The sequence below is a fragment of the Petaurus breviceps genome, unplaced genomic scaffold, assembly GCF_028583685.1.
Source record: "Petaurus breviceps papuanus isolate PSGF00001 unplaced genomic scaffold, PetGlider_PUasm1.0 129, whole genome shotgun sequence".
Taxonomy (NCBI): domain Eukaryota; kingdom Metazoa; phylum Chordata; class Mammalia; order Diprotodontia; family Petauridae; genus Petaurus; species Petaurus breviceps.
In genome coordinates, this window is record NW_027185665.1 from 10,596,658 (window position 1) to 10,613,030 (window position 16,373).

General features: G+C 34.5%; 1 protein-coding gene across 6 annotated transcripts in view; it reads right to left on the bottom strand.

Moving 5' to 3' along the window:
- Positions 1-16,373, bottom strand: part of LOC138173381 (lung adenoma susceptibility protein 2-like) — a 30,983-nt gene that overhangs the window by 12,161 nt on the left and 2,449 nt on the right. For 3 of the 6 annotated variants that reach the window (XR_011171376.1, XM_069103428.1, XM_069103447.1), the window contains 5 exons: positions 14,403-14,707; positions 12,402-13,157; positions 11,971-12,121; positions 8,426-8,528; positions 6,728-6,859 (listed from right to left, as the gene is read on the bottom strand). Coding sequence is in view for 5 of the 6 variants with exons in the window: in XM_069103428.1 (XP_068959529.1) it covers positions 6,728-6,859; positions 8,426-8,528; positions 11,971-12,121; positions 12,402-13,157; positions 14,403-14,703 (1,443 nt within the window). In the remaining variant the exon portion in view is untranslated. Of the gene's footprint in view, positions 1-6,727; positions 6,860-8,425; positions 8,529-11,970; positions 12,122-12,401; positions 13,158-14,402; positions 14,708-16,056; positions 16,187-16,373 lie in introns of those variants that run through there. The other 3 variants (XM_069103453.1, XM_069103437.1, XM_069103459.1) reach the window with 3 other exon arrangements.

The following is a 16,373-nucleotide window of genomic DNA, read 5'->3' on the forward strand; positions in this document are numbered from 1 at the left end:
TTTTCATTATTTACATTTTAGTGTTTTAAACACAAGTTTTGTGTTTTTCTCCATAGGTTTTTCTGTCTCTGTTGACATAATCATATTTTTATTACTTATTATACAACTGTGGAAAAAATTTTGTACAAATGGAAAATCACTATATTCCTGGTAAAAATCCAAACTGGTAAAAGTATGTATTTTAAGAATAACTCTATGGCCTCTATTACTATAGTTAATAGTTTTGCATCAATATTTGTTAGTGATATCGACCTCTATTTTGTTTCTCTGCTGTCTCCCTCTCTGGTTGAGGTAATAACCATATTTACCTCAAATAAGGAACTTGGAAAGTACCTTCTTTCTCATTTTTGTAAAATTTTTATAGCAGAAGGGTTAATTTTTTTTTAAAAATATCTGATAAGATTTCAATTTTAAAGCCATCTGGACCACTGTTTAGGTTTTCCATTTCCTCTTGTTAAATCTATTTTATACATTTACATTCCTCTATTTCTGTGTGGCATAGTAGCAGTCAGTCCCGAAGCCAAGAAAGCCTGGATTCAAGGCCTTCCTGCCTCCAATCTTCTTACCCACACATGCTGGCCATGTGCCCTTGAGCTTCTTAGTGATCTCTAACTTGCAGAGAAGGGACTGACGTGCCATGGTAAAGGAAGTTTCCTGATCTAGGAGTTCCTCATAGTAACAATCCACAATCGCATCCATTATAGCTATAGTCTGTTTTCCTTCCCTCTCAAAACCCAGTCCCCTTCCTACAAGCTATTCTATTCCCGTCTCCCACTTCCATGAATGTATTTGTGCCGCTATTTTTTTCCTTCTTGTTTAACCTACCCTTTACCTGGCTAGATAACTCCAAGGATAAAGAGAGTCCCACTCCCAGTTCTATGCTGAAATAACCTTCTTCTAAGGTTAGGAAATGAGCCCCTTTTTTCTTTTCCTCTGAGGTATTTCTTTAAGGATACAAACACAGAGCCAAAATCTTTGTCTCCCTTTGTCCCTTACTGATACCAAAGTGCCCACAATCTGTTCTCTTTCAGAATCTAAGTCACTATAACTCTGAAGGACTTGTGAAAAATGCTATCCATTGACAAAGAAAGAACTGATGGTGTCTTGAATATAGATTGAAGCATACTGTTTTGTTTCCTTTATTTTTCTTGTTGGGGTTTTTTTGGTCAATTTTTTTTTCTTTCACAACATAACCAATATGTAAATGATTTGCATAACTAACTACACTTATATAACCTATATCAAACTGCTTGACTTCTCAATGAGGGAGTGAATAGGGAGGAAGGGTGAGAATTTGGAACTCTAAGTTTTAAAAAGAATGTTAAAAATTATTTTTACATGTAACTTGGGGACAATAAAATACTAAATAAATACAAGAAAAAGAATCTAAGTCATTAAATCATAACACAGAAGTTTTAAAATTTTCAAATTTATCTCTCATTCTTAAATTTCTTTTGTCTTCCTAAGATTGGCCACTTCTAGTTTTCCCAATAGGAATGCTTGAAAAATCATCAATTGCTTTAAAAATCCTTCTTAACTTTTCAGGATGTTATTCTTGAGTATAAATCATTCACCTTTACTTTTCAATATACCATACTCCAATTTCTTTTCCTTGTTATAAAATCCTACATAATTCTAACTGAGATTCCATGATACTATTTTTTTCTTTGAGAAAAGTTTAGACCTGAGTAAACCCACCCATGCGTATTATGACTAACGTTTCTCTCCAATGATGAGATATATAATTCATTTAGACTCTGAATTTTTATTCTAATGCTTCTGGGAAATTATCTTTATGATTTCTTCAAATACAGTTTTCTTTTTTTTTAGGCTATCCCTCTTTCTATGGTAAGATTTTCCAATCTCTTCTAAACTATCAATTTTTCTCCCTGTGTTTCATTAGCAGTTCTAACTATATTTTGTATCTCTTCTTTCATTATTTTGATTAAGCCATCTGACATCTCTGAGAATGATCATTATTTTCTCTTTTTTCAAGTTCTAGTTGCGAATGTGAATGTCTAGATGTGTCTAGATGTGAATCACAGTGTGATTGTCAGAATCAGCAAGTTAGAGTATAGGAAAGCCTGGGAACTCTCCCTATTACCTATAAATCAGCAGTTAAGTCTGAAGACATTACCTGAAATATTGAGAAGCTAAATGACTTGCCCACTGTGGTAAGAATAACATCTACTAAGGTCCCTGCCATATGAGCTGGGCTAGATTTTTACTGAAAGACTAGAAATCTGTCCATAAGCCTTGATTCATCCAATGTATTAGGGCTCATGCTGCTGAAACGGATTCCTGGTCTCCTGAGGCATGCAAAGGTCCACAGTGACCTTTAGTTTTAAAGGATGTTCCACTTCTATACAAGTTAATATGCCCTTCTGGCCAGACTCATCTTTTCTTTATAGAGACAGAAATATCTGAATCAACACTGTGTCACTGCTGAATATTCCTCCTTTGCTTTGGCTAAGTAAACCTCAAACTGAATCAATTTATTCCAATCTTGAACATGAACCAGCATACTGGCCTGACTAAGGCTAGGCCTATAAATGGCTATAGTCAGTAGGATTCAATTGTGACAAGTCTGTAGATCTCAAAGTGGAGTAATGAAGTGAGGAGGAAGCAGTCACAGGTGAAAGGATGGTCTGACACAGTAACTTGCAGGTGTTGCTGGTAAGCCCTAATAACAGTGGAAAGCCACCCTCTCCTACCCAGCTTCCTGGATGGTAAAGGAAGCTAACAGAGGATAAAACTATCCTGAGGGGGAGTATTCCATAGTTCGCCCTAAAAAATTAGAAGGTCCAAATAAGGAAAATAAAAGTAATCTATCTTTGTGCAAAAACTAGACACTGCTCTTGCTTTTTAAGCACTAAGTCTTAAAGACAGAGAATGGCTAATGGATTTAGTAATAACAAGAATAAAAGGGGCAATATTCACAGGGCCTGGAGAGGGAGGCCATCAGTCACGGGAAGGAATTATGGTCTCCAACCCAGAGATTAGGCTGCAAAATGGAATTCTGTTGAAATCAATACTACAAGAAAATTGGAAAAAGAGTATTGGAACTGGGAATCCTCAGGCTTACCCAATTACTACCATCGCTACTTCCCTCCACCCCATTTCTACCCACATGATTTTCTCCACAAAGGAACTGGAGAGTTGAATGAGTTTTTACTACCAAGAAACAATGTTAGCTGCAGAAGTTTAAATATCTGACGGGTCAATGGAACAATGGCTGCTGAGGGTGTGGCCTGAAGACACCAATTGTGCAGTTATAGCAAACTGGGGAACTTAGAGAGGACTGGCTTTTGTATCAGTAAAATCAGTTAGAGGCCCAGGATGGGGACCATCCTTTGTCACCTTTTAGGTAGCTAAAATGCGGAGCAATGCATACTCGGCCCCATAAAAATGATTTCCTTTAGTAGCCAGTTCCCCAGTGGGATTCCAGGGAGGACATGTCTTGGGGAGGTAGACTGGAGAACAGTGAGACGAGAGTGTTACAAGGCAAGTCTCAATATATTTCCCAGCAAAAGGTTAGGCTTCACATAAAAGGGTAATGAGTTCTTAGCTACCCTTACTAAAGACTGTAATGAGAACTGGTAACTATGTCAGAAGTATATTCATCTGGGCTGTGGCCCTGATATTCCAGGTACTTACTGCAATCACTTTACACAGGAATACTGAAAGAGGCTTTGTCTTCTATGCTCTTGAAGTAGATCCTTACCATGCCATGGTTAAGTAAATCTTTTGTTGAGGAAAATGAAAGAAATCTGTGTGTATTCAGAAACTAGACATTTTTCCTTTTTCAGCACTGTGGGCTAAAGGCAGAGAATGGCTAATAGATTTATTAGTAACATTAAAAATAAAAGGAGTAATACTGATATGGTTGAAGATGGGGCCATCAGTAGCAAGAAGGAACTAGAGACTGGATTGGAAATGGAATTCTACTGACATCAGCACTGCAAGAGAAGCATTTTTTAAGAGCCTCCAGTGTGCCAGGAGCTATGCTGAGGATACAGAGAAAGGCAGAAAACAATGTCTGTTCTCAGGGAGCTCACAGTCTGGCCAGAAGATCTGCAAACACTAGAGTCTGAGAGAGCAAACAAAATGCTGGCCCTATGTATAGGGAAGGGTCACAGGCTGACATCAAGCTGCAGGTTTCACAAAGGACAATTCTCAATGAGGCAAGATTTGGATGAAAATCGAATCATTATTGTGGGTTTTATTGCTACCAAATGATAACTTTACAAAACCAGACAAGTAACAAAATTCACCCGGAGGGGCAAAAAAGTCAAGAATTTCAAGGTCATGATGCAAAAAATATCAATGAAAGGAGCATGCCTATTATCATCAGATTTCAAAATAAAGAGTAATAATCATCAAAACTACTTCATATCAGTTAAATAGAAAATCAGATCAACAGAACAGACTGAATAAAAAAGCAGAGGCAAACATATTCGTGTAGTGCTTGAAAATCCAAGCACTCAAACTACTTGGAGGAAGACAAGTAACTTATTCTTAAGCAAAATACAAATTAAAAGAACTTTCAGGTATTACCCCCACAATCCTCAAATTGATAATGACGGTCAAGGATAAAAATAATCAGTGTTGGAGCTAGAAAACAATCTAGAATTATTTAGAAAAGTTACTAAATTGTACATATGTCTTGACCCATTAATCTTGCTATGGACATATACCTCAGGAGTTTAATAACTGAAAGAAAGGTACCATACTATCAGGATGTTTAAGCACAGCACTTTTTGTAGTAGCAAAAAACTGAAAACCTACAGTATATTCTAAAAATGTATACACTAAAGCTTATTTATATTACTACCGTATAAATGCCATACAGTATTATTCCAAACTGTCTCAAGTCATTCCATGGAAAAACTTAGAAAAACCTACTGTTGCCCATAGTTAGTTATAAAAAGAATACAATAAAATTAATAAATCTATTGTGGTTGGAGTGGGGGAAAAAACTGAAAATGAAATGCCCATAGATTACTAGCTGTGTGACTCTTGGCAAGTCACTTCATCCTGTTTGCCTCAGTTTCCTCATCTGTAAAATGAGCTGAAGAAGGAAGTAAACACCAGTCTCTTTGCCAAGAAAATCTCATGAAGAGTCTGGTCCAACTAAAAAATAACAACATAGTTATATATATACATACACACATATGGTTTGACTATGACTAGTGCTTATAAAGACACTTTGTTACTTAAGCTCCTCTTATCTTGAACACATAAATTTTGGAGATTCTGACCTGTTCAGCATTTACAATTGGGTCCCAGGGAAATAAAAGATTTTCAGAGAGAATGAACACGTTTTGATTTACTCCCTCTTAATGTCGTTTTAAAACTGTTTTTGATATACAGGTATTTTAATTTAAAACAACAACAAAGTGTCTACTTCCACTTATGACAGAAGGTAGATCTATAAAGAAGCCCAAGGCTACTGAATTTTAATAGCTGACTAGCTCACTTACTTCAACAGCTAAAAATTGGCAGCAAAACAGCAATGCAATTTTACACAATGGAGAAGTAATATTAAAGATGCATGAATCTAAGAAGGTTACATCAGATAGTCAATTTTGACTTACATTTTAAAAAATACAAATAAAAAGGATCAGCCAGAAAATTAAAGGAAAAAAAAAAGATGGTTTAGTCATCTAGTAAGAGTGAGAAATTATAGACAGAGACTCCAAAGGCTATTTGAAGGACTATCATATGAATAAGGAGCATTAAACTTGTTTTCCTTTACCCCAGAAAGCAGAACTAGGAGTAATGAATCATACTTTTGAGGCAGATTTAAAGTTGATACAAGGAAAAACTTCCTAACAATCCGAAACATCCAAATTTAGGGCAGGCTGCCCTAGGACGTCTTTTAAGCAGAGGCTGAATAACTATTGAGGATGTTGCAGTGGGCATTCCTTCTCAAATATGGGCTAAAACTGGATTGACTTCTTAGATTCCTTTTAACCCTGAAATTCTCTGAAGATGAAGAGGTTAGCAGGAAAGGGCTGGAGCAATTTCTTAGATGTCTTAATACAGCTCCTGGCTCGGGTACCAACTATGGGTGATCAGACTTAATATCATAAATCTGACTGTGCCCCAAACTATTAAAAATCCTATGTAAATAAGTCAACCGTATCCCTCACATGATCATCATGACGGTCACAGGAAATCCACCCACTCTTCCAGGTGTTGAGCTCTTTCAATATGTAGACTATAGGCTGGGTCTTATATAGCCACCATCCGTGGTTCTGCTAATATTTTCTATCTGTTCAGGCAATAGGGCCTGAACACTTGCAGTCTATTTTATAGGGCACCTTCTATTTATAGCACCAGTATAACTATTGTTTTAAATATCAACAAGTTAATATCTAAAGCAAATATGCCACAATTTTATAAAATTTTTGTTATACATTTCTATTTTTAAAAATTTTAGCCATGGTAAAATAAACTTAAAACTACTTTACTTTCCACTTCTCATATTATTTCACTAAATTTTATTTCCTTATGGTCATATCTCCCTAATAAAAATATAAGCTCAATGAAGTTAAAGGACATGTCTTATCTATTTCTTTTTTCTAACTGACACATTGCTCTAAACAGAGTAGGTGTTTAATAAATGTTAAGTTGAATTTACGGGATATAGGAATAAAAACTAGGAGATTTTTTTTTAACAAGTTCACAGATCTTAAAAAAAATCAGTCAAATATTTGCTTACTTGTTTCATCTCTTCATCTCGCTCAGCATATGCGTACCGATTAAAACTTTCTTGCACTGCTTGAAGATTAAACAACATTTGTTTCAGAGCTTCAACAGGACCATGATGTTTACCTCCAGACAGCATACTTCTCTAAAACGAAAACATAATCTTGACCTTCCAAAGTCATATAGTATTCATTTTAAAAATCTACCTACTACTTTTATCATAGAATTTTTTTGCTGGAGAAGGACTGCAAAAATCACCTCGTACAACTCCCCTATTATTTATTTATAAATTATTTATTATAATTAAAAATAACAGCATATACTTAAATAATGCTCTACAGTCACAAAAGTTCATATTACCTGACTTTCACAACCACCCTTGTGAGGTAGATAGGCAAAATATTATTATTCCCATCTTAGAAAGGAGGAAATTGAAGTTCAAAGATTTTGTTCAAGGTCACACAACTAGTTACTGGCAGTCAGGACTAGAACATGGGTCATCTAACTTTCAAGTGGTCTATTATATTAATATGCCTGGATAAGACTTGTGTTAACATTATTTTAAAATTCATTCTCAATGCTGCCTAATAATACCCATGCCCCAATTCTTGCTGCCTTCACTAACTATAAAAACAAGACAGCTATAAAACAGGTCTGCATCTGCTATCCAATGTTTTATAAATTCCTTTTAAAAGTCTATGATAATGATCAAGTCATTATTTTCTAACTTCCAAAGAAGTGTTAAGTGCTCTCTAACACTTCAACAAAATGTCGAACAGAGTCAGCAGAAATGAAAGAACAAGAATGACTCAACAGCTCTTTTTCTCTCATAGTCAGAATTTAGGCAGATAGAGAGAGTGATTAACTGCCCTTTTAACTTTTAATAAACTGAGGAGGTACACAAAGTAAGGAAAAGAAACACTGAGTCATCCCTTCACCTTTACAAAAAATGTTCCGGGGTGGGAAAAACATCATCAACAAACATTTATTGTGCACTTACTATGTATTTTGAACTATGCATTTTGAGCATAATTCTACTCAAGTTAATGGAAAGATTTTGAATGATTCTGCAGAAACTATTAAGAGGAGGGCATCAACAGAAACTTCCTTAAACAGTTTTGAGGCACAAATCTCCAAATAGACATGTTTAATTTGAATATTAATCCTAATGTGTCAAAAAAATGTGACTTCAATGTATATTTACAATGGCTAGCAGAGTAGTTTCTTTATCATGTTGATCAAAGCTGAATTTGCATATTCTACACATAATTTTTTTTGTATACTAATTTTCTCATATAGTAACTGTAATGATATATGTGTGTGTGTGTGTGTATATCTGTACCACTTCATAGGATTGGTACACAATTTGTGATTTGAAATTATTATAAAGGTTTAAAGAAATGTCAGTAACATCTATGACTAATATGATGCCAAGTCCTTGGTCAGAAACATAATTTCCCAATGACAACACTGTGACAATAAGAAAATAAAATTTGCTTTACTAAAAGACTTACTTTCTTAACACTGTTTCCAGGAATTCAGTAAAAATTTTAAAAAAGAGTCTGTTAGCAGAGTTATAGTCATAATTCTTACACATTTTACAGTATCTTAAATAATCCTATTAGATAAGTTGGGATAAATTTTGCTCCCTTTTGAAACTAATATAGTCACAAAACCCCTTTCAAGTTCATAAAAATTCAACTTTACTTACCGGATTACCCTTATTTAAACAATCCTCAAGGAACTCATGAACACGTTTCACTTTTACGATTTGTTGAGGTCTTTCACCACAATCCACAGGCACGGGTGATTTGCTAAATAGAAATACAGGGTAAATAAGTAATACTAGCATCTAGGGGTATAATTTTATTAGCCACAAATTATGATAAAGCCTTATTAATTTCAAACTAGTAACAATATAAAATATTGAAAAACATAAATTAAGCAAGGCCATCTTAAAAAGAAATGCAGCTTTATTATTTCTAAAGATAGATGATAGTTTTAAACTAAGTTGACATCTTTGTGGATATTCTAACTAGGTAAATGGATATATCTAATGATCTTTTAAACAGGAGTTCAGAAATTGAGTTCGCACAATTAGCATGCAATATAAAGATGGAGCTGCTTTAAGCAAAGTAACCTTGTTTGTCTCTGTTCACCTATCAAAAAATTCAAAAGAGTACAGTCTGAAGTGATGAGTAATATGTTATTGAAGACATCTTCAAAAGCTCAGTGAATATGGAATGGTGCCAGAAAATCACAAGGAAAAGAAGAATGATGTGCTTCTTTCATATAATTAAAAAAATCTTATAGCTTTTAAATTCTCAAGGTATAAATATAAAGCAAATACATTGATTTGATCTAAGGCAACTTGGATTCTGGAAGATCTGGACAATTTAATAGCTATGTGGCCCTGGGCAAGTCAATGATAATAATAATAATAACTAGCATTTGTATATATATATATATATATATATATATTTAAATAGATAGATAGATAGATAGACAGACAGACAGACAGGTAGATAGGTATAGAGATTTAGATACATATGTGTGTACACACACACACACACACACAAAGATTCTGCAGAGCTTTAACTAAGTTATCTCATTTGATCCTCACAAGCATCCTGGGAATTAGGTGCTATTATTATCTCCATTTTATAGATGTGGAAACTGAAGCTGAGAAATTGGCTTAACCTCTACAATCCTCAGTTTCCACATCTTTAAACTGAAAGGGTTAAACTTTGTGTAAACTGTGGCATCTAAGGCCTCATCTAAATTCTAAAACTATAATCCTATGATTTTTATGTCACATATAAAAACAATTTCAACATTTTGTCACATTGTTCATGTAAAAAAATGCGGGAAGAAACACAAAAGAATTTAAGTCAAAATTCTAAAGAGTATCTAGAATCTGTAGAGGAGTCTGAAAACAAACATCTTAAATCCGTTAATTTGACATTTTTTACATTATGTTGCCAGACAATAAGTTTAATTTTAGATGTTAATGCCAAATCTGTTAGACACAAACAGATTCTCCACTGTACTAGCCCAAACTGTATTCACATCTTCTAGCCCAACAGGTTAATTTCCCAAATGTATTTTCCCAGAGTACCTGACAATCCCAGGCGAATTTCTTTGTTCCACATGAAAGCTGCCCTTTTCTTAAACTTTCAAAGCTAACAGTGTCTTTAAGAGGTGACTGAATTCAACCTCCTGCTTTCACATACTTCAATTACTAATCATTCCCTCATATTCTGTTTTCAAGGCAATCATTCCATACTTATTTAGCCTTTCTTTATTTTTAAAATTAAACTATTTATGGAGTAATTACTAAATGCTTAGAACTATACTGGGCCATGAATTAATCCTACAGCCACAGTGACTGGCCTACTTTCTATTCCTTCTCTCTCCCTGGAAACAGTTCTTGAACTATCCCCCTCCAATATCTGGCCATACTGTTCCCTCTTTTAGAATGCCCCCTCCCTCCAATCCTATCCATTCTTCAAGTCCTAGTTAAAATCTCACCTTCATAAAGCTTTCCTTTACCCCAACCAATAATAATCTCCCTTCTCTGCATTCTCACATCATTTATTATCCACGCTACTTATCTGTTTTCTTTTTATGTGTAATGTTTCTCTTTAAATTGTAAACTCCTTGATGGCAACAAGTTTACACCCACCCCCCAACACAGCACCCAGCACAATTCTTAAACATAGGTGCACAAAATATTAATACTAACCATAATGGAATGATATTCTGTTTTAGGTGTTCTTAACCTAGGGTTAATGAACCTGTTTTTTAAAGCTATTTTGATAACTGCATTTCAATATAAATTATGATCTTTGTAATTCCATGTATTTTATTTTATCTATTTAAAAACATTATCCTGAGGAGTCCATAGGCTTTATCAGACTGATACAAAGGTCCATGACACAAAATAGGTTAAGAACCTGTTCTATCTGGAGATTAACACAATGGAAAACTAAGTAGGAGTCAGCAGCCTTATTGGGAAAAGCAAATGTATATATAACATCCTTTCTTATTCAGATGAACAAATATTTCTTCCTTCTCTATTTCCTTCATTATTATTATTTATACTTTAAAGAGAATAGAATAATGTATAGCAGAGTTGTACAATGTAAGTTCCAAGTCCACCACAAAGGAAATACAGAAGGAAAAAGTTATAGAATCACAGATCAGGGCTAGCAGGGCTCTTTCTACATTTATGATTGTTTCTCCACTTAAGATTCCTTTGATTGGAGTAAGTTTGGCCTTTACAAAGAGAAGGCCCTCTTTCCTACAAAATTATTAATAATTATTAGTAAATCTTATTTTTCTTCATACCCACTGCAATCTCTTCATACCCCTTATAATACATGAAATGTCACACAAAGGCATGTATAAAACAAATGGTCTTTGACTACTTCAAAGTAAGAAAGAAGGGGCTTATTTTTTCACCTTTTGGAATAAAGAGGGAAAAAAGTGGACATTATATGTTGTATGGAGCTATAAGACATTCTATCACATGGTGCAAATAAGAATCACAATTTAAAATACAGAAGACTTAGTGCTAAAGGTATACAATTACCATTTTTGTGTTTATATATAGGGTGTCCTAAAAGTCTTAGTCTTAGACTTCTAGGTCATTCTGCATAAAGTCCTTTTATCTGAAAAACTGCTCCCAAGGCAAATTTCCTTAACTGCAAATCTGACCACATGACTTCTCTACTCATTCCAGTAGCTTATTGTCTCTATGATAAAATACAAATTATTCTTTAGCTTTTAAAACCCTTCACAACCTTGCTCCACCATATTTTTCCAATCTTACTACCTCTCTCAAATGCAGCCAAAATGGCTTTCTCTGGTTCAACACACAACACATACTATATTCCATCTCACAGTCTCCATGCAGCCCCAAGATGTCATGTCCCATGCCTGGAATGCACTCCTTACTTCTACCTCATAGAAGCTATCTTTTCCTTTAAGATGGAGCTTAGGCCCTATCTTCTGGATGAAAGCTTTACTGATTCCTTGACTGTTAGCTTCCCAACCCTCTCAAATTAACTTGTATTTAACTACTTTATGCTATATATCTCTATCTATATAAGCACTTGTCTCCCCCCTTGGAAGGGCATTGTGAATATGACAGTATTCAGTCTTTTTGCTTGTCTCCCCAGTAAGTGCTCAATGATTAATTTCTATTTTTTCCCACCCCAATACACATTCCAATAACCATTACTGCTTACTCACAAAGTAACCGGACTATTTTCCCATGATCTTTCTGCTTCTAGTTTATCTAGTGAGTAGGAACTGACATCATTTTTCAGAGTATTTGATAATCCTGCAGAAGAATGTTCTAGAGTTCTCTTGGCCTTCAGGATAAGCAATTCAATTTTGTCATCTATTTTTAAAAAAAAAATAAAATTAGATATTTAAGTGAAATGAAATATTGTTACTCCAGAAAGATAAAATATCACTCAGATCACAGATTCACACAATTTGAAATGTGTATAAGCAGTGATAATTTTTTTCAAAACAAGTAATGTTAAAATGACATTTTAGAGAAACAAAAAAGAAAAATGCATTCAAAATAATATGTAAACTTAATTCCATAAAGGGTTAAACAGAAAAGTCCCTACATGTTTCTCAGTTTAGTAGCAAAATTGTAAAAGAAAAGTTACCACTGAATGGCTTTTTGGACTGCCCTGTGAAAGGTTTACTCCCATACTGAAACTGACCCAGTTCACAACTGTGTTTACAATTGACTAATACTTTGTCACTGGTGGAGTCTGAGATGCTACAGTGGTTAAGTGAATGTTCATAACAATCCAATTTATGAGCAAACTGAGTTTTCCTTTTCTCCATACAAATGCGTTGTTCTTTTTTTTGCTTCAGACAACTACTTTGACTGCATGAATCAGGTAACAGATCTGGATCGTGTAGCCAGGGCGGATAAGTATAATCAGGAATACTAGTTATCCCTGACACATTAAGGTCTGACTTCTGACTAGTGAGCCATCTCGGGTAATTTCTTCGAGTATGGTGCTTTGAATTTTCTTTGGGAGAAGGCATCTCTGAAGAATATTCTGATGATGCAGAAATACATTTGCAATGTTTATCTGAAGTGTTTTTCATCATACAACAATGTTTTTCACTGGTATCTGAGAACAGAACAGGAGTAAACAGGTCCTCATTTCCCACAGGATTGCAAGGATCTAGAAAAATGGGATTCCTTTCATTTTCTGATGAAGTTTTAAGTAATCTTCTGTCCTCTTTGCTATTTTGAGGTAGTGATCCAATATAAGTATTGGCAGGCAGTGATCCATCCGGTGGAAAATGAACTAGATCATCAGTTGTTAGGCTAATAGAATCTATGTCACTAATCATCCGGTTCCTACAAAACAACTTTGATCTTTTGTAGTCAAAGTCTTGAAAACCTAAAAAAAAGCATATTACATATTTGTGTTTATCCTTCATGTTTCATATATAATTACAAAAACTAGTTATGATAAAAAAACAACACCCTGTTTTTTAGGGGCAGCTAGGTGGTGCAATGAGTAGAGTGCTGGCCCCGGAGACAGGAGGACCTGAGTTCAGATCTAGCCTCAGACACTTAATGTTCTCTCTCACACACACACACACACACACACACACACACACTACTCATGTGACCTTGGGCAAGTTACTTAACCCCAATTGTCCTCCAAAAAGGCAAAAAAAAAAAAAAAACCACCCTGTTTTTTTTCCTTCTCTTCTCCCCCGAAACACTTTACAAGTAAAAATAAAGTTATCTATGGTTCACAATGACATTTCACCTCATTGTTTTTATGGGCTGCAGGTCACTGTCATTCTCTTGTCCAGTACCTTTCTTTGTTTTACTTATTCCAATTTTTCCCTATTCTCTTTTCCTCTTGCCTAGGTTTTTTTCTGTTTCCAGTTATTCTAGTGGGTCTTTTTCTTCCATTCTCTGCCTTAAAGTCTGAGTAGAAAGCCTCCTAGTCTTTAAATGTTCCCTTCTAGTACCCTGTGAGTACCAATTGACTTTTCTAGAAGGGATTGGATCAAGCCAAGAATTTGGAAGAGCAATATTTTTAATAACAGAAAAACACTATCATGGATTAATTGAACATTTAATTTTTATCTTTTCAAAACTGGTGTGAGAGAAGGGGAAAAAAACACAGAATCAAAGAATTGTTGAATTAGAAAGGAATCAGAGATCAAGTAATCCAAACTTTTTTAATAGATGAGGAAATCAGGAACAAAGAAGGCAGGTTAAATGATGTGTTCAAGGTTATTAGTGACCAGGCCAGTAACAAAATCCATTTCTAGTTCAGAATTCCTTTCTGTACAGAGCAAATCAAATAGAAGATTTACTCCCTTAAATTACCCAATGCATTTTATCCTCTAGTTTTCTCTTTCCCCTATCAATGAAAAGAATCATAGAAATATCAAAACTCAAAATGTTATTAGAATCAGAGTACCATGGACCCAAAAAGAATCTACAACTGAAAAAGCTAGGGAACCAAATAATTACAACCAAATAATGATTTTATGTAAGATCAGGTTTTGTAAAATACTTCTTATCTAGCCTCTTCTCTCCACAAAAATTAATCTTCCAAAAGTACAATACACAAAATTATTATACATAGTTAAAAACATAGAAAAGTGTAATGAAAGCGTACCATCTGGGGATTTAGAAAGAAATTTGGAGAACTTGGAATTCTGGGTAAGGTTAAACTTTCTAATACTTTTATCCTGAGACATACAATTTAGCTCAAAATCATCAATGTAGGCCTGTAATGCCTGAGAAGCAGAGTTGTAAAGCTTGTCTTTATACTTTATAGAGCCACTGGAGTCAGAGGAATTACTCTTATTCAAACTGCAACTTGCTAGAAGAGAAGATACTGTAGATTTAGGAGGATAAACGCTGCATTTTTTAATTGGCTTTGCCATGGTTTTCTCAAAATAGTCTCCTATTTCCATTCATCTTTAAAACAAAAACAATAAACACACAAAAAAGGTACATGAGATTTGAGTTCAAAGAACACATGTAGCTACACTAATATAAACTATAAAAATGTTATTATTCTTTTAAAGCAGGAGTTCTTAATCTTTTTGGGGTCATTGATTCCTTTGTATCATTCTGGTGAAGCCAGAATAAAGTTTTTAAATGAATAAAATACAATAAAAAGGAAACCACTATTAAAATATAGTTATCACAATATTAAAAAGTTCATGGACCCCAGGGTAATGACCTCTTGTCTTTAAGGATGAAAGTTATCCTTAATAAGATTCTCAAATCTCATAGACATTGTCCCAAAAGATTTTTAGGATGCCTCATATAGTAGCTACTCAATAAATGTTAACACTTTATTGTTAGGGATAACAGTAAACATTTTAGAAAGGGAACCAAGAACATAAGGAATATTTAATGATAAATAAGTGTTTTGATATATTTACAATAATTTTATTAAATTATTAGAACTTGAATCTTTAGTTATCTTGATATAGTATATTAAAGCCTAGCCACTCTCCAATGTTATGCTGTAGATCTCAATACTCATCAGGCAAGGATGGAGAAAAAGCCAGCTAGTAAGTATGAATTATGGTCAAAGCTGAGGGAACCAGTGAAATTTGGGTAGAAAGTTTGGTGAACTAACAAGAGCCAAAATGGAAGCCAGTGGCAGATGGCGTGAGGAAAATCTCCCAGATATCTGCTACTTCTTTCTATAGTACATAGGTAAGAATAACAGCGGTATCTCATAACCAGTATAGCAGCAAGAAACAGATCAGAAAACTGGGCCAAGGTTTCTGGCCCATCTGTCCTAGACACCAGTATTTTGGCCAAAGGGGTCAAACCTTATGCCTGAATAATAGAATATGACCAGAATTGTATGCCTATCTCTTATAGTACTACTACTCTCAGTCTAAAAGGTTTACAGTCTTCATCAATGTTTGTTGAAAAACAGCATTAATTTGATTCAGCACACAAAATGAGAGTACCAAACAGTACTCACTTTTTTAAGGTCCTACAAAACACAAGTGATTGCCCTGTTGTATTTTCATAGTGATGCATTCTATGACTTCACAACACAAAGCATTCCCTTCTAGCAACCAACCTTTAAACATTTTTTAAACTTTTTTTACAAACTCTTTAAACAATTTTTAAACTATTTTTCAACCTTTAAACATTCCTCTAGAGAGAAAAAAAAGAAAGGAACCGAGAAGGGAAAAGATAGGAAGACATTTAAATGAGAGTGGGAGAGGAAACAATAATCAGTATAGCTACTTAGCACATAATCATAAAAACTTGATTTCAAATAATCAGTAACGTACTGGCTGTGCGACTTGGGAAACTCAGTTAACCTTTGTGCCCCAGGCAACTCTTAACAACTGAAGTCACAGTAGCTGATCTAACGGCATAGGTAAAAGGAGTTCCCTACACCGGCATGAAATCAGTTTTTCCCTGGGAAAAAAAAATGAATTGGTATGAAAGTATGAAAGTTTCTAAAATCTTTCTCTCATAGATTTTCATAGCAGTAGAAGCCTTTTTTGAAAGTCCTCTAATCCTCACAGATTGCTAGGCTTCAACATATATATATATATACAGAGAGAGAGAGAGAGAGAGAGAGAGAGAGAGAGAGAGAGAGAGA